The sequence below is a fragment of the Aquila chrysaetos genome, chromosome 13 (assembly GCF_900496995.4).
Source record: "Aquila chrysaetos chrysaetos chromosome 13, bAquChr1.4, whole genome shotgun sequence".
NCBI lineage: Eukaryota > Metazoa > Chordata > Aves > Accipitriformes > Accipitridae > Aquila > Aquila chrysaetos.
Window position 1 is genome coordinate 16816622 of NC_044016.1, and position 19602 is coordinate 16836223.

The 19602-nt window shown below is 38.8% G+C and overlaps 1 protein-coding gene across 2 annotated transcripts in view; it reads left to right on the forward strand.

Moving 5' to 3' along the window:
- PRKCE (protein kinase C epsilon) overlaps positions 1–19602 on the forward strand; it is a 309344-nt gene that overhangs the window by 237704 nt on the left and 52038 nt on the right. For both annotated transcript variants that reach the window (XM_030036001.2, XM_030036000.2), the window contains exon 11: positions 17549–17703. In XM_030036001.2, coding sequence (XP_029891861.1) covers positions 17549–17703 — 155 coding nt within the window. The remainder of the gene's footprint in view (positions 1–17548; positions 17704–19602) is intronic.

Below are 19602 nucleotides of genomic sequence, written 5' to 3' on the forward strand. Positions count from 1 at the left end.
TTATGTTAATCTCAGGTGTATTCTTCCTCAGACCCCAGATTTTAGTTAGTTCTTGTATGACAGCTGTTTAATCCCTGTGATCATTTCAATTACCCTTCTCCGTACTCTTTTTACCTCCACTGCATCCTTCTTGAGTTGTGTAGGCCAGAACTGCACATGGTATTCAAGATGTGGGAACACAAAGATTTTATGTAGCAGCAGAGTAGTACCCTCAGTTTTTTTCTCAGTGACCTTCCTGATGTTACCCAACATTTTGTTGGCTTTTTTGAGTTCTGGTGCACCTTGAGGCAATGATTCAGAGAACTGTTAACAAAAGCAACAAGATGTTACTCCAAAGTTTTAACTCTGTTCCAAGTTCAGCATCACATAGATGTGGTTTCAGATATTTTTCCCCTAAAAAGAAAGTATTTTTGCTTTACAGTTATCTATTATGAAGCTCGTCACCACCTTTTTGCCCACGCAGTTTGAGTGATCCTTTTTGGAGTTCCTTAACCATTAGCTCAGCATCTGACTATTTGAAAGAGCTTAGTGTGATCTGCAGATTTGTGCATTTCACTGTTCACTCCCTTCTCCAAGCTATTGATAAAGATGTTGAATAAAACTGGGCTCAGAAGTGATCCTTGGTGGGACCCCACCGATAAAGTGACATTTTTCTGCCAGTAATTAAATACTTATTTGTTAAGGATCTGTCAGATGAAGTAGCTGTATTCCTGTATCAAGTTTTTCTTATACCAATTCCTCTAATCCTAAAGAAGTTCCCTCAAGAAAAATCCTCTCCTTCTCCTTGCATTATTCTTGCCTTATTTTCTCTAGATGTGATGCCACACTGACTTGTTCACTCTTGCTGTCTCTTCACCTGTATTTCCTCAGCTTCTTCTTGCAGATATTAATAATATTTCTTTTCCTACCCATAGTCACCTTGTTCAAGTGAAAAGTGCCACGAGATGTATTCTTAAAAATAGTCTTTCCTCCAGCAGAGTTTACTACACTATCTGTTGTGCTTGTCAGTGTACGTTGGACTACTCACAAGTGTTCCTGAGTTTTGGTTTGGACTAGGAACAATGATATCAGTACATTTTACAAATGTAGAAATGGAGCATAAAAAAGTCGTTTAAGTTATTTTTTGTGTTTCCACTGTGGGATCACATACATACACTCACTCATTCTGGAAGTCATGGGGCAGTTGTCCTCACAGGTGGCCCGGGTGATGTATATCTTTACATTGGTGTTGGCGTATACACAGCATAACGGGTAGTGGCAGTACAAGATTTAGGCTGAACCATTCATTTACACTGCACCGCTGTCCTGGATGGTTGTTGTGGTTTAACCCCAGCCAGCAACTAAGCACCACGCAGCTGCTCACTCACTGCCCCCCCACCCAGTGGAATGGGGGAGAAAATCGGGAAAAGAAGTAGAACTCGTGGGTTGAGATAAGAACGGTTTAATAGAACAGAAAAGTAGAAACTAATAATGATAATGATAACACTAATAAAATGACAACAGCAATAATGAAAGGATTGGAATGTACAAATGATGCGCAGTGCAATTGCTCACCACCTGCCGATCGACACCCAGCTAGTCCCCGAGCGGTGATCCCCTGCCCCCACTCCCTCCAGTTTCTATACTAGATATGCCGTCACATGGTATGGAATACACCGTTGGCCAGTTTGGGTCAGCTGCCCTGGCTCTGTCCTGTGCCAACTTTTTGTGCCCCTCCAGCTGGGCATGAGAAGCTGAAAAATCCTTGACTATAGACTAAACACTACTTAGCAACAACTGAAAACATCAGCGTTGTCAACATTCTTCGCATACTGAACTCAAAACATAGCACTGTACCAGCTACTAGGAAGACAGTTAACTCTATCCCAGCTGAAACCGGGACAATGGTAATGCCCTATTTTCTGTCATTTGTCTTGAGGCCCTTATTCTGGGTAAGAGAGAAGTTGCAGTCCCTTGTGCAGTGGACTTTCCACTCTAGGAGTCCTGCAAACTTGAGTTTATGTTAGCCCCTCATTTCTTTAAGACAAATAAATAAAAAGTAGTTTTGAGGGGATTTTAATTCAAAGATTTACTGAAATTATTGAGCAAGGTGTGTTTGCAAACTTCACGAACCATGGCCAGGTCTTAGTTTCTGAGGTTAATTTGTTCCATCTGTTCAGTAGCATTATCTGCTTGTAATGGCACCACATGGCTGAAAAGGTTGTGTCAGTGAAAATACCAAGAGTCTAGTATAAATTGAATGTTTCCATCTTGTAATTTCTCTCTCTTGTGCTTTGAAGCATGTTACATTTTCTATTTAACCTGGAATTAAACTTTTCTGACCTCGATCCATTATGTCATCTCTTTAAGTATTTTTCAGAAACATCTTTCCTTCTAGATTTACAAAAAAGTGGTACCACTGAAACTACTTCAGTAACTGTCAAAATAGGAACTTTACTGTGTTCATGCACATACACATTCCTTTTTCAGTTTATCTTATAGTGCAACACATTCTGCAAATTCCTGATGTACACATCTTTCTTTTTTATGGGCATTCTGCAGAGAAGTAAACTGCCAGGCTATTCTGTAATCATCTTTGATGTTGCAATAAATGTTGTGTTCTTTAAAGTTTTTTAACCTTTAACCAGCTAAAGAATGAATCAAAGAAGCAGATTTCTAGATAAATTAAAAAGACTATAGACACAGTAGATAAGTTGAAGTCTGTGTTTGCTGTGTATCAAAACACTTGGCTTCCATGGGAAGATAGAAATTCATTGAACAGCTAGCAGACAAACTTAACTCAATTTAGAGACCTCATCAATAAAATAAATGTATATTCAAAATGTGCAATTATTTCCACATACAAGCATGCATTTACAGAACTAATGTTTTAAATTAGCCATGCTTCAGTATATGCTGAAGATGCCCAGTGGATATATGCAACTTGAAGCATCCATACGTATGCTGCCCCAAGCAGCAGGTGCAGATCTGACCTCACAAAAGCTTCGCCCAAGTCAGAGGTCAGTGACTGTTGGTAATGTCCTCATGGCATCGCTTGATGTGTGTGTCCCTGCTCGTTGCTTCAAGGGAAACTTGCTGATCCAGTTTTAAAACCTACTAATACTGTACTGAGTCTTAGAGGGAGTTCAGCCTTACTCAATCCAGAGCAAAGTTCTCATCTGTAACCTGGAAGGCACTTGCCATCTCCATAGTAAGCCAAGACATCTCTCCCTCCACTTTCTTTTCCAGAAGCAGCTTGGCTAGTGATTAAGTCATGCAGGGGACAACCTGTGTTTCAGACAGAAAGTCTTCCTGTACCTGAAATTCCTGGGGATCACATTGTACCAAACATTAATTGCCTTCCTTTGGGGGTATAAATTTAATCCCTGTTGGTTCAAATTTGTTCATATCTTTGGAAATACATATGCACTGTCTGTCAGCAAGAGTAAGGGCCAGCCTGAGCACCAGGCGCTGAGAGTGACCCAGCACGGGCCACCTTCACTGGCCGGAACAGACCCACAGGGTCCAGATGCGACAAGCAGAGCTAGGTGCTGGTAGCGGTGTCCGTTGACAGCCCCCAACATGGTGAGGGGATGAACCAGGTCATTTGGGAGCCAGGGCCAGATGTGCACACCTACAGCCCTGGGCTGGACTGAAACGGAGCTCCCATGGGCAGTGTTGAGGGGTTGTCCCTCCCCAGGGGAGGCTGGGCAAGGGCACCGGGGCCTGTAAGTGCCCTCAGGGCCCTGACTCTGTCACTAGTAATTTTGTAAGTGCAAAGAGGGTTAAATGCCAAATTTGAGGCTACAGAGGATCATAGTGCTCAGCTCAGCAGAAAGCCTGTACTGAGATAGTCTGTCACAGTCCTCATCTCCCTGTATCAGTTTATGTGGTAGCTCTGTATATATGCTAGCCTCTTACCATTTGCTGAATAGGAGAATCTGTGCATATATTAATTTTGAAGTAGACATATTTATTTGAATTTGTATTAATTGTGTTAAATGTTAACTTTTTTAGTCTTTATTTATAGTTATAATTTCATTCTCCCTTTTTATTGTGGGTTTGGTGGGGTTTTTTTTGCATGAGAGCAGATCAAAGCATGAAACACTGAGTTTGTGGGTGGAATAGTGGTGTGTACAAGAGACACAAGAGAGAGCATATGAAGGTTAACTTTCCCTCTCTGGCAGCTGCTTTCTAGCAGAGCAGGTTATCTGGTTTCAGCTTAGCAACAGAGGCTGTACAGGGGTTTGCTCAGAACGTTTACCCAGGGTGGAAGCTCTGCCCGTAAGCTGCTCCTTCATACTGACCTCCATGTCCCTATGACAAGGGAATTTTCACACTGTCATGTTTCCACGGAGAGGTTTCAGGAAAAGCATTGAAAATCTTGAGAAACTATTATATATTATCACTATTTAATGAAACTGTTATGTTAACTGTTACCTAGGGCAGCCTAGGAGTAAGAAAGGTAGTCTTAAGAGCAGATGAAGAGAGGACACAATTTTGTGTTTGGCCTTGCGCCAGGTGTGAAGTTAGCAACAGGTCTTTTAGTCTCTCTCTTCCCAAATAACCTGACTCAGTGATAATTCTGTGTTGTTCTCTCTGAACGAAGGATACATTTCCCAAAGTGTAGATAAGCATCTCTTCTTTCATTGCTGCAGTCAATGCGATGAAGCTTGCTCAGTGGGAAATAGTCTGGGCACCTGTAACAAGTGAGGTATAACATGCAATCTGTGGAGTTCAGCAAAGTGAGGTGGTTCCTGAGACTCCAGCAGTGGCTCCAGCACTCAGCAAAGGCTGCAGCTCACTCAGGGTAGGCAGCAGATGCCCTGCAAGCACTTTTCCTAGTGTTGCTTTGACTAGTTGTCTTGCTGTTTCTCCCTGTACATCCTAACTCTACCCCTTCTTGGCATATACTGAGTCCCTGTGCAGAGGAGTTTTCAGTCTGTATTACTAAGTACAGTATCAGTGGAAAGTTGATCTGTCATTGGGTCTTGTTATGGTATGTTATTACAACGAGTAATAGTATACATTTCAGCTCAACATATTTTTTTGTACATGTACAGTCTGAAGGACTGAGCTTGAATTTGAGGAAATGAGCATCAGCATGTTAATGTGCCTGTCACTGTTAGAGTACTATGAATTAATACCTGTAAGAAAAGAGGGGCCCTGAAGAAAAAGCTGGAATTAGACATTTCTGAATGGAAACATTTCTTAACTTACTTTAGAGCAGCAACACATCTATTTTTGCTGTCATAAGTATTTTGTTCTGGCTCAGCCAAGTTCCCAAAAAGAAAGTCTCTTCGGTAAAGACTGCAAAATAATACTATGATGTTTTTCTTTCATGTGAGTGGAGACAGTTACTCATGCTAACTTCTCATTTTAAGGAGCTTGAAATCCTCAGCACAGTTTTGCTAGTACAGATGCAACTATTTTTTACTATTCAGAACATCATGTTCAAGTAAACTGTAGACTTTAAGTTATTTCTGGCATCCAGGGCATAGTTTGTGAACTGATATGACAGTATCTCGTATGAATTTTCCATCTGGATGATGACAGCACAGTAGAAGTTTCTTGCTGTGTTGTCAAGCTAGAACTAACTGTTGTCACTGGCTGACCTTTGATTTTAAGTACGTGGGAACATTACTGAAATGCTTCACATAATAGAGGAGAGCTGTTTCTCTGGTAGTGAATATCTTTATGTTGCCAAAGACTTCATTCATCTCCTGCTTTTGAATGGAGCACAGGATTCCCTGTCCTCCCCCACCACAAACTTTCTATAAGTATAAATGAGCCAATTTTTTACCACTTAATCTCACAAAATGTCCGATAGGAGTCAGTGGCCTCGTCTAATGAACAAAAGTTAGAAAATCAAGCCCTAAAACAAGGCCAAAGAATGTTTTACTCTGCTCTGACTTGTAAAATTGCTGAATACAAAATACTGTGTGCTGCTAGGTGCATCAGTGAATAATCCTTTTTTTTTTCCTTAGTGCAAAATTATTGAATTGGTTGTAAGAGTAAGGAAGTATGAAGAACATGCAAAGGAGTGCTCTGATGGGAACATTAATTATGAATGACTTATTGATGAATGTAAGGGAGATGCTAGCCAGCTAGAGACTGGAAAATTATCAGTTCCAAAGAATAAGAAGCTTGTACTGAGAAATTGGTAAAAACTCTCTGTTTAATGCTCATATTTTGTTTCCTGAGTTTCATTTGGTGATCCGTCTTCAGAAAAAATACTAGCTGTGGGGTAAGTACCAGTCTTTTCACACACACCCCTTTTTCGCTTAAGCAAAAATAACAATTTAAAAGCAGTAAAGAATACCTGGTAGCAAATGTTTCTGTACCACATAGAGCATCTTAAATAGGATATCTGGGTAGTACATATAGAAGCTGGCCCTGCTGCAGCACAGTTTTCCAAAGCTCATTCCCACATTGCAGGGAAAGAGGTTTGAAAGCTTTTGCAGAATTCTGGTTTACTTCTTTCTGAATAAATACACTAATGTTCACCTCAAGCTCCTGTTAGCCAAGTTAACTTACAATACAACATATCGAATATTTGAATAACTTCTTGTACCTTTCTGCATTGCCTCCTTTCCTTCTACAGTGTCTACTACTCTGTTCATGGGCAAGCACAATTTTGAGCTTGGAAGAAGGAGCAGGTTTTTCCAGTGCCAAATTCTGTAACACAAGACAACTCTCCTTTCATAGACTGGTGCAATGGCAAAAATTTGTTGTTACATGGGGAGAGAGGAAAGCTCTATGCATCTGTGCTTTCTTTTCTTACAAAGATTTTAGCTTTTTGATGATTTTTCTAAGTGAAATTCTAATTCTGACAATCTAGACAGTGAAATTTAAATATAAAATATGCTCGTGTATTTTTGCTGTAGTGCCCAGTTTGGTTCAGTATGTCTGGTCCTGATATATGTGACTAGAAATCATATCTCAACAGACTTCTTTGGGTAGCTTTTATACAACTCATTGGTAAAGACATTGTAGTTTCCTCCTGGATCACAACTGATGGTTTCATAGATCTGAGAAGACAACTTCTGCCTGTTGGTCAGTTGATTGCATACCTAGAAACAAAAAGCACGTATCATGACTGTGATATAAAGATTTGCCCACTCAGCTAATTACTTCTGGTTTTTTTTTTCAGTAATAATGGATAATTTCTCAGCAAATGGTTGCTGCAGGAGTATTTTTTCCCATAATTTTCATTATCTTCTTTAACTGGGTTCCTTTTCCTTCTCATACCACTGCTGCTGGACCAACTGGCTGCATTCCCCAGGGTGTTCTCTATTAGTTGTGTAGCATCTGATTAATTTCCCTGTGTGCTCAAAGACATAAACTAGATGCCTAGACAGCATAAGAAAACAAGAATTATAAAGACAAGAAAGGTTCCAGAACCAGCCTAGGGGCTGAGGAGACACCTAGGACATGTGCCATCTCTGTCTAAGCTCCTTGGTAGAATATAAACAGGTTAAAAGTTGTTCTTAGAAGTTCTGAAGTGCCTTCAAAAACTGTATAGTTAGTTCTAATTGGAAGACAGTGTTTATATTTTTCCTATAAAATTAGAACAAAGGAATATTAATAGCTGCCTGCACATTGTAACATTTTCTGCATAATGACATTTTGCAGGCTTGATATAATATTCTGCTATGTGCATCAGGCCATTAAATGAGAAGTCTTTAAAATTATCTCACCAGAACAGTTCTTCTTTACAAACACCACCAAAAGAAGATGAGATCAAAGAATTTCATAAAAGATGCTTTTCACAGCTTATCTGTCATCAAATGAAGGTATTAGGGAAATGGCCTGAGAAGCTTTCCTACTTGATATCCCTTTTGAAGTGACTAGAACTACAAAACATGCCATTTCTGCAGAGGATTCAAGCTGTGTTTCTCCCTTGTATGAGAGGAAGGGCACAAAGAGCGTATTACACCAGCTGGCACACTTCTGGGGTCCCTTCTCTCGGGGCTTGTTTAGGCTTTCAGGGAGCAGGCAGGCATCAGGGTTGCTGCACCAGGGAGCAGCAGCCCTTCCCTGAGCTCACCGTGGAGCTCATGGCTACCAACACTGCAGCTTGGGGCAGACTGAAAGATTTGCAGCAACTCCCAGAAAAATCCAGTGACAACAGAACACACATCTCTCCAGGATAAATTGGGGTTAAATATTTTCCCAAAGTTAGCAGTCTTTTTGTTGCAATTCATTTCTAAGGTTAGATGGTAGGGGATCAAGCTGATGAAATGGCAATGCATATAATTTGTTTTGCATCTTCATTGCATGCCCTCAGCTAAGAAATTCCACATATTACAGCATTAAAAATTTAATCCTGATCTAAACCCCATCTAAGCTAAAAAGAATCTCACCACTAAGCCCTGTAGATACTGTGTCAGAACATTAGATGTTATATTACAGGTGTCACAGAAAACATTCACATGCAGAAGGCGTAATATCCATTAGTGACTGAGCAGAACAAAAACCAAAATTGTAATTCTCTTTTAAAGTGGGAAGACACTAAAAAAAATGAAAATGTTTGCACTCACATGATACTATTTCAGGGTCTTAATATGAAATTTTTGTCTATTCAAGAAGCTCAAGTAGAGCCAGAATTCTATGTCATGTTCTCAGTGAGTAAAATGACAGTTCTAGGGAGAGCAGGCTGATAACTCTCCACCTGCTGTTTCTGTGCTGCATTGAATTAGTCTAAACTTTATCTTTTTTTTAAAAACAGGATTAATGAAATTTTGAACCAAATTTTCTTTTTACTTTCCCTAGTATGAGCCTGATACACCAGCTAATCGAATGCGTAGTAAATTTGGCCCAGATAGTAATCTGACAGAATTCATTATCTGAAAAAACAGTAGGAAGACTGTATTCAAACATCAGGTATTTGTAAATTACACAGGAAAAAGCTCTGTGTAAGGGATGTAACCTTCATCTGTTTTCCTGATGTGTATATGAGTGTTAGTTGCAGATTCTAGGCTATATATTTTATTCATATCCATACTTTATCATATTCTAAAATTTGTGGTACAGATGAAGACCTGTACATTTCCAAAGTGATGTTGAAGTCAGTGGATTTTGGTGGCCACAGTAATGTGGGATTAGATTCTTTGAATGATTGAAAGAATCAGCTAAACTTTTCTAGAAGTTTTAGTGCTAAGGGGATAACCAAATTATGCATTTTTTCACGCTACAAATTTGGGACAGGCCGGCTTCTCTTAATTTTGGACAGTTTTAGAGTACTGTTGGATCTGTCTTAGGAAAAATCATTAAACAAGACTTCCCTCTTGAATGCCAGTCTAGGTAAAACCTAATCATCCCTTGATGTTTTTTGAAAAGAACAGGTGATGTCCACGAGATCCTGGCTAATGTTTCCTGCTTTGAATCGTAAGTTGTAATTTCCATAGTTCTGTGACTTACTGCTGGCACATACTAAGTTCCCCACCCCCAGTCAGCCAGTTTATCTCAATGTACATACACTAGCCATATTTTCCTTTTTGAACAGTACTATAGGGTGTGCTAGGGGCATGAAAAACATGTTAAAAACCCCATTCTGTTCCAGTATCAATAGATATTCCAGAGGGAGGCAACATAAGTCTCTCATGACAAAAGCGACGTACCAGGTCTGCTTTATGAAGATTAGAGATCTCAGACAAACATCTTGCTTAAAAACCCTTTTCCAGCAACTCATGTTATAGATGAGTAAATGCTACAATGCAAGTCTTTACAGTAATACAGTTTAAAGGTTTTGAGAACCTCTGTGCTGGTTCTGAAAGCACTGTCTGGAAACTAATTGTATTCAATTTGTAGCTTTTTCTGGCCCTTCACATGGTATGGTACGATAGGGTAGAGAGGCTTTTTTGAGAATTATTCCAACGTCTCAAGGAGGGCCAGCTATTCTTGAAACCATTTGCAAGACTTTATAAGTGTTTTTTATCCCACAGGCTCTCAATTGACATAATGTCTAGGATTTCTACGAACAGAATAGAAATATTTGGAGATCAGTTTTGTAAAATCAAGAAAAATCAATAACCAGTTCTTTGTGTGAGAAACAAAAGTGGAAAGCACAGAAGTGTTTCTCTGAAGGTAGTATATAACTTGCAGCACAGCTAGGAATTGATACTTTGAGTAAGGTAAGCACAAGAAGTAATGCAAAAGATTTGCAGCAGTGAAAAGAGTTCCCAGTGGTATTTTCAAGTACTGAAATAGACTGCCAATGGAGGTCAAGGAATCAGTGGTGATTTTTAAGAGCTGATCAGATTAATTTCAGGAACTGATGCAATTTTCTGGCCTGCAAGGCAGAATATGTCCAAGGAATACTATTCATTACTGGTTTTGCTGCTGACAAGGGGACTGAGAAGAGAACAGAGCATTTTTGGCACAGCAGGAGACCCTGCTGCAATGGAGTGCAGACAAACCCACTTGCCCTCCAGCAGACCAGACTAGCAGAAACTTCTGCTTCTAGGTCATTGTAGGCCAAATGGAGTCCGCTCAGCAGGGCTGTTCAGGTTCCGGGTTAGATCGCTGGCTCACGGTGCCCAGAGAATGCCTTGCAGCATTGAAAAGGTTAGTTCCCCTTGGCTTAGGTACAGCTGATCATGCCTGTCAGCTGTAGGATAAGCTAGATGACCTTGCAAGACTTCTTTATCCAATTTTGTGTGGTTCTTTGACTCTCTCCAGTCTATGTTTTAGCTTTGAGGTCATTCTTTCTTTCAGGGGCAAAAAGACTGGATTCGAAATTGAATACTGGGCAAAGCTGAGTAAAACTGAGCAGTAAGTCCCTAGCTATAATAGTATTCACCAGCTTGAGAGAAATTTGAAGTGTCTGATTGACAAAAAATTCCTTTAATACAAAATCTGAAAGCATGCATTTTTTGTTAGGTGGAAGATGCAAATGTCCCATGTGAAATTTAAGATAGCAGTTCCTATGTACAGGGCATTTATTCCAAGAAATATGGGATTCATAGAAATTGTTCCCTTCTTATTTGGAACTCCATGAAAGCACTGGTACAAAACAGGAAAAACAGCACCATTAGCCCTGAGTATAAACACTGAAATCAGAGACAGATAACGTGTCGTAGTGTCCTGTTGAAGACTGTTACTGTAAACTTCAAAAAGGAATCAAATGAACAGGAGAGAGCTTTTTGTTGTTTTCTTTAGTGTTGTAGCTGGTTTTTCTCTTGTTTTTTTTATTTGTACTTCCTAATGCTGGGAGTGTGGAAGATGAATCTGCCACCCTGGTTAGTCTTCCAGGGTCTTGAAGGTTTGCATATATTTTTCTGTACAACATGCCTGTGCAATTTCCATCAGAAGCAGGAAATGTTTATTCAAGTTCCGAGGGGTGGGACAGTTGCTGTAGTTTTAGGTAATTTTAAACAAACTGTTTGAGCATCCTGTTTAAATAGAGTTAAGTAATCAGAGTTTTGTACGAGTTGGAAAAGAATTCCATACATGCATGATATGAATAAAATATCATCTTACAGAGCATACCAAAGTGATATATTTATCTGACTTCTTGTGCAATAAAAGTTATATCTTTGACTTTTGTATTGCAACAAGTTTAGTGGCTAAACATATTCCATTATGTAACAGTACTATACTAGAATATGAACTATTTTGCATTTAAATTTACCTGTATTTAATACACATACTAGTTTCCCTGATATTTTCAGTAGCCTCTGGAGAAATCTAATTCAAATACAACTTTCTGAAATTGGGAGGTAAAAAGTGTATTCACACGAATAACTTAGTTTAGAGAACTAGTGAGAATCAGGAAGAATTTATTCACAGCCAATTGTATGAAAACATAAATGAAGGAAAAAATGGTAGTTGGAGTAGGCTGGTAAGATATATCAATTGTGAATTTTACTTGGGGAGTCCATGTTTGATGCCTTTCCTGAATTCTCTGGTTTTAAGTGTTGTAAGGGTTGAACTGGGAGACAAAAAACAGTAGTGAAAAGATTTGTTCTCAGGCTTGTAGCATGGATGCACATCTCAGATTTGAAACTGGGAGACAGATTGTGTGATTTATTTTTGGTTTGTAATATTTCAGTAATGAGGCTGTGCTGAACTGCATATCGGGTTCCCCAGCTGGTAGGACTCGTTTGAAAGAAAAAAAAAGTTTATATTCTTCGGATTGCAGTGATAATTGTACTTGGCCTTATGTCTATCAATGGATTGTCTTTAAGCTGCAATCTAATGTTAATGAGATTTTAATTGGAAAACAAACAGAGGACAGACAGGTTAATGACTGATAACAATTTTAAAAAAAATTTTTAAGGGCTGCACAATAATTAAGGTAAACATTACATCAAAGTCTTTCCATGTCTAAGCTTTCATACAGGGTTTACGTAGAAGCTTGTTCCTCAACAATGGTATCATTCTACATCTAAACAACTAATAAACTGTATAGTGTCATCTGTTAAATCAAAACTGATCAGCAAGATTATCTGGTCTTACTAGTGGGAATGTCTTGGTCATTAATCACACCTCCACAGAAAGGAGCTGGATTGAGTCTGTTATGTCCTGAGAGTTTACTACTATTGATGTTTCTGGAAATGACCACCCTTTTACCCAATTAAATATGTACATTATTCCAAAAGAAACAAAAGGTAAAAGCTCTATCCAATGGAACTCATAACATCTAAAAAGAAGTGAATATAAACTGGCAGAGAGTGCACATAATGTATAGGCTGATGTTAACAAAAAGTATATAAATAAAACTAAAAATCAGAGAATGCTTTTGAAGAGGGAAGGTTGTGGTAATAATCAGAATAAAGAGTAGAGGATTAGTTAGAAGGATTTACTGTAGAGCTAAAGGATGGCTATTTTGAATGTCAAGGAGGATAAAAAATGAAATTGGGGCACAATTAAAGGAATAGAATGAGAGAGAAGATGAAACAAGATTTCTAGTTTAAGTGACAAGTGTACTTCTTCAGATAGTGATGGGGATGGAGACTAGAAGGGAGGTTGCTTTTGGAGTCCAGTTTTGATGATGCAAAGCATGCAGGAGACTATCTCAATTAAGAAAGTCAAGAGATGGGACTGGAATAATAGAGATGTTAAGACAGGCAGTTATGCATTCCAGTATAGTAGTTAAATTTATGGTCAGAAAATACTATGGAAATACAGAGTGAAATTGAACTTTTTTTGTCATAACTCTAGCCTGTTTATTTCATGTCCACTTTGCTCTTAAAATCTCTTACCCGTGCTCTCTGCTCTGTTTTTTCTTTCCATTTATTATTTTAAGTGTTCTCATTCAGCCATGCCTTTTGAGAAATTCAAGGAAAAGCAGGTATGATTAAGGGCTAAAATAAACCCTGTAAAAGAACCAAATTACTTCAGAAAACGTTAGCTTACTTTGCAGTACTTTTTTTGCTTTATAGGTGCCAAGAGAGGATTAATCTATAATGTCTTTTTTTGTGATTTTGCCTTTTATTTCAGTTTACATATAATTAAAGAGTTCCCAGGACTGCTTTACATTTATTTTGTTCATCAAAACATACTTCTCAAATGTTATGAAAATGGAGTCCAAAAATAATGCCATCCAAACCAAACCCATTCAATTTTCTTTTGGAACACAAGCAATGATAAAGTCATACCTTATATCTCAATTTTAACTGAGTAAACACTGTGTTGTCCCTTAATGTATAATTCTTTAGAGTGTTCACTTTATATTCTCCCGCTTCAAATTTGAACATATCTGATGATACATGTAGCGAGATGCTTATAATCAGGCAAAATACGTTATTTCACAATTACTGTTTGAGGATGAAATCCTCTCTGCATTGAAGTCACAGAGGTCTCATTGGGTCACTCTGTGTGTGTACTTACATTATGACAGAAAGAAAATAGTCAGAGGATTAGGAACCTAGATTTTGATCATTATCTTTTGATGAAAGATAGCGAAAAATTTTATGTAGCAAAAATCAAAATAGTGTGTCTGTTGTTGAGGTTATGGGAATCGGGAGAAAAACGGACTTACCAATCTCAGCTCATGTTCATAGAAGATTGTCTCTTCTCTTGCATCCTCTTTTCATGTAAATTTGAGTCCCAGCTGATCATGTCATTGTCCTGACCAAAAAAAGACCAGAGAGTGGTTTTAAGAAAGTAGTTTTCATAGGGACTGAACGTATTTCATCAAAACAGATGGTACCTTCTAATGTTGAAACTCTGGCGTGCTGTGGATGTGGATGTTGTGCATCTTATTGTTTACCCCATTGTTAGTGGATAAGAATTTGTATTTTTCTTATCGCAAAATCAAACCCTTTCCCAGACTCACTGTAAACAGAGAACATTTCTGTGAATTCTCATTAGGAAGATGAAATGTGAACCCAGGAAAGCTGGAAAAGTAACTTGAAATATCAGTGTATAGCAGAAAAATGCAACAACAGAGCAATTTCAATCACTGAGCTGTTAATTCTGGGTTTAATAGGTATACTTTTGAAGAGGTGGTCAACTAAGCTGCAGAATCTGCCAGAAATACCCCTTCAAATTGAGAAGGGGATGTTCATCATAAGGAAGATGTGAAAGAGGACAGGAGAGTTAGCACTCTCCAGCTCTGGGAGTGGAGCTGCTGCTAAAGCTTTTGTTCAGACTGTCTAATGACAAGATATTCAGCTAAACAATCCAGGTTAAATTTTCCTTTGGCTAAACTGGAAATGTCCTACAAAGTACTGAACCAAAATAAATGAACTTGAAGTTTTAACTAAACGCAATTTCTGATATTTAGAATCACCAGTTAGGCATTTGGTGAATGTCACAAAAACATTGGTTCTCTTTGGATCAAACATATAGAATTTAATAAAAAAATGATACCATGTATATCCTGACATGTTAGGAAATGGCCCTGATCTATACAGTTGTGTAAACCAGCCTTTTTTTTTTTTTTTTTGTGTGCACCATCCCTACCAGCTGGAAGAGGGGTGCCATCGCTGTTGGGAATAGCAGCTCCCAGCTCAGTGGCAAGTTGAGGATCACCATTGGGGAGTCAGAGTTGTAAGAGGCAGCATAATCACTTTGCATCAGCATCATTTGTTTTATATTTGTGATACAGGTGCAGCAAAAAGGTAGCAATGTTGGGAATGAGTATGGCTGCTCAGAGGAATGTGAATTGCAGCTTCCTTTTCCTCGTTGCACCCACTCACATCCAGACTGTTGACTCTGGAAAGGTTAAAATAGCAATGTAAGAAAGTTCCATTTCAACAAGTGTTAGGAGAAGTTACTTTAGCCAAATGTTAGTCAGACACTCCCCAGCCTGCAGGCCAAATGGGTTTTGTACTTGAAACACTGAACTATATCCATGTGAGATAATCTAAGGCAACGTGTTGCAAAGGGACACTCAAGCGGAAACTACTCTCCAGAGCTACTCAGTCTGTAGCGCGGTGATGAGGAGCCTAACAAAGGACAATGCCTACATCATCTTCTTAGGGATGTTGTACTCTCTTATGTTACATTACAGTACCAATATAGCTATGCTTTTGACTACGCTTTATCACAAAACTGACTGCATTTGGTGTTTTCCTTAAGCTCTAGCTTCTGAAATCATAAGACCATCTGAGAGTGATCAGATTTTCTTTTAAAAGCAAGGCTATAGTTCTCATCGGTTCCAGAGACAAATCAGAGAGATAGCACAAGGACCCATATTTTTGCTTAAAACAAGAAAAGAAGGTGATATTTAAAGCCTACACTGATGTCAAGAGATCTGCACTATGATTTTGAATGTTTCTTAGCAGCAGTACTGAGCATTGCAAAAAGAACAAAGGCATGGCTCTGAAGCCATGCTCTTTTGAGCATATGATACAGCCAGAAGCTTTGATGCTATTCTTTAGTAGGTTTTCCTTACTAGGGAATGGTAAGAAAAATGTTGGAAAGCGTATCAAAGTTGTTAGCAATGTTTTACCAAGAATGCCAGTCCACCTGGATCCTGAATTTGATCCAGTCTAGCAGCTTCTGTGTTCCCAAGATACAGGGGGAAAGGCACAACATTTTTTTCTGCATCCTTTTTCTGTAATCAGCAAAAAGTCAGCCAAACATTTCTAACCTCCTCCAGGAAGCATCCCTGATAAGTATAACATTTAGGCACTTAATGAGCAGGATTAATGCACACGCTTAAGTTTAAGGATATTTTTAAGTGCTATGCTTTGAATCTGAGCCGTGGAGTAGATGACTAAAGACAAATGGCAAACATTTATGAATTTCTGGACTCGTTTTATAAACTACGTAATCTGCAAGCTTGGATTCACTTGTGGGAGGTTAATTAACTTCCATCTTCTGTTGTTTTTTGCTTGTCCAAAGCAATGTCATATCTTGTCTCCTCGTCTTCAACCCAGCACACCAGGCACCATGGGCTAGAGCCAAACTGCAGTGTGACCTGAAAGTTGGAGAGGGGCTTCCTTTGTTGAAGTCCCATGCTCACACACCTGTGTATTGTGTGACCAGAGAACGAAAGTTTGTCATGTGAGCTAATGCAGAGCAAGGAGTATATGCTCAGATACGTTCTCCGTGTCACATGAGAATTACCTCCACCTCTGTCTAAACTCATGTGCATATAGATGTAGATATTTTACAGTAAGGAAATAAAGAATGTGAAGTAGGCTTACAAACCAAGGGTGAATGGGCAAAGAGTTGATGATTTAGTGCTGTTAGTACAGATTAGGGAAAACTATGAAAATTTATAAGAAATGTTTACAGAAAATAGGATCTAAATTATATCAAGTGGATGTGTGTCATTTCTTCGCTTATGCCTTCACCTGCATTGCCAGTTTAGATCATAAATGGTTCAAGAGACCAAGGACACGTTTAGTTTACTGGTGTTCTCAGTGCTGACTATTTCACTGTGTGCTTAACTTTTGGGGTTCTTTTTCTGAAACGCACCAAAATGGGGTGATTACCTGCGAATCTCAGTTGTTGTTCTCAGGTAAAGTTCATTTCTAGTTCTCCGTCATGGAAATAGGCTTGAAAACTTGAACTTTGAAGGGATAAGCATCAGAAGAAAATAAAAAGACAGAGTTTGAGGCAATTCAAAAAGTCATATGTAAGTGTTTGAGATTGGCAGCACTGGTTTCTATAGCTTAACAATTCCAATTTGTTTTTACATAACTTGGGAAAGGTGCTTTGCAGACAAAGTAGCTGGTAAGAGATAAGAGAAGAAATAAGGAGCCTGAAATTTGCCCAGCAGCCTGGCAGTAGTTGACAGAATTGACTTTATCTCTTCATTGTTATGTCTAAATTTTAAAAGAAACAGCATCATTTAAGTATCTCCATTGTTATATAACATTGATTATAATTCCATATGTATTTGTTGATGTGTGGAGATTCATGTGTGTGTTGCTTATTACTACATTTTGATTCTATTCCCTTTCTCTCATTTCTCAATTTGAGGCTCTTGTCTTGTTTTCTTTAGGTTTGGGGGATTTTGGTTCTCAGCTTTTCCTTTTTCAGAATTGTAGCGTTTGTTTCTTTCATTTCTTGACGTAAATGCTCCAGTCGCCTAAAGTGTAGCTTCAAGCAGTCCTTTGTGTGACTAAAAGAAATTAGCTAAATAGCACTGTTTAATTAATTTCAGGACCGCCTCTTTTTCGTCATGGAATATGTAAATGGAGGAGACCTAATGTTTCAAATTCAGCGCTCACGCAAATTTGACGAACCTCGATCCCGCTTTTATGCAGCAGAGGTCACATCAGCACTCATGTTTCTTCACCAACATGGCGTCATCTACAGGTACTTTTCTTGATCAAAAATAAAGTATTCTTGAGGCTTGGGGCTGGTTTTGGCTGAAATCCTCTGTCTCTTAGCAACCAAATTTAGATTAGTTGTTTGTTCCAATTTGCTTACATAGATCTTTTTTTGGCTGTTTATCATTGAGAGTGTTAACATTTGAATAGCCTCTGCAGCCGTCGCCAGCTGTGTGTGCCAGTTTTGTATTATAGTCAAAATAAAGTGGTTTTGAAAAAGCTTGGCACAGTGCAACCCAGAGGTGACCTTTCTGCAGATCGGCACAATCTCTTCACTTTCCACTCAGTGCCATAGATTTTGTCTCGGTTTCTAACTCCCTGACACTTCCTGAGTTTGTTTGTCCTAGTCGTCTCCACTCTGATACAATCGGGATGCTCGTTTGCAATGCTTTACTTATACCCCTTCCTCTTGACTGTTTGGGTGAAGGCTTAGTCACCAGCAGGAAGGGGCTCTTTGCAAACAATTTTGATTTGCTTGCAAATGCCCTGGATCTATTTGAACCTCCACCCCCCACCCCAAATCTCTAGTCTTCAACACCCATGCACACACACAAAAAAAGTGCATATTGTTGCACTGTGGTGAAGAATGCATTTAGGGATAGGCTTTTATTATTAAAAATAAGGAATGACTTTGAAAATTTTCACCCTGATGTTAATGTGTTTATTCAGTCCTTTATCTTGTCATTTCAACCTTCCTCTCTTTTTATTTGTTTTTAGCAGCCTGTCACTGCTTGCAATAAATTTGGGCTTTCACAAGCAGTGTCCTTTACAGGTTTTGTGATACAGGTCTGTCCTGTCTGCTACAAATTCTGAGTTCTGTGAATCTAACTGAGTTTTGATATTCTGTTGATATTCTTGCCCTCTTTCAGGTTATCAGTTTTGATTTGGGGTAGTCATCTCAGGGACAGGCAGTCTCAGATTTCTTGAGCAGAAACATCAAGATGAGGATGTGGAATTTGTCACATCCCTGGATTCATATTAAGGCTGCTCTCAAGAGTACTAGAAATTGAAAGAAGTGAATTTTAAATGTTTAGTAGCCAGGACTGAGTGGTAACTTCCATCAGAGGCCGTTGGCTTTCTCACTAACTGGGATTCAAAGGGAAACTTCTAAGAGGAGTCTCCTTTCCAGAGACATCGCAAACGGCAGGACATTGTATCTTCTGAGGAAAATAAATCTCTGTGAAAGTGGTCTTTCAGTCAAAAATCCAGTTTTCTTTAGAAAACTTTTTTACCAGCTGCAGCTCTTAATCTCCATCTTTTATTAACACTGGTATGATGTTTGCATACTGGGTTGGACTTTCAGCCCTACCACTTTGCATAGGTTTGTTTTCAAGTGCTGAAGGTCCAACATATTTCTTACCTTTGCTGCCCATACCACGTTTCCTATTTGTTGTCTGCATTTATTTCCGAAGCTATGTATTTGTACATTTAGACAGTAGAACGTGACAACTTCAGAATTTATAAGTATTCATCATAAGGGAAACAGACAAGATTGGTACTTTAAAAAGTAAAGGATTTTGAGGATTTGTTTCCACAGAAAGGCTTAAGCTAATTTCCTCTTCCTGAAAACTGGAGTTTAGACACTTTGTAATTAGCAATCAGTTTAGTGATTTCTGTGAACCAACAAGAAAGAATTGGTAAAATTACCTTCCCCCGTCTTCATATGAGTGTGCATTCACTCTCCCCTTCCTTCTCCCATCCTTTGACACACATCCTCTTCTCTCTTCTCTCTCTCTCTTTTCCCTTGTCTCATATGTAGCTTCTGCTGTGTGTTGGCTACTAGCTGCATTGAATCATTTCATGTGCCTGCATTCTTTGTATGACTTTTAAATGTCAAAATGCTTCAATCCCAAGAGAAGTGTCATTCTGATGAGACAATGCTTTG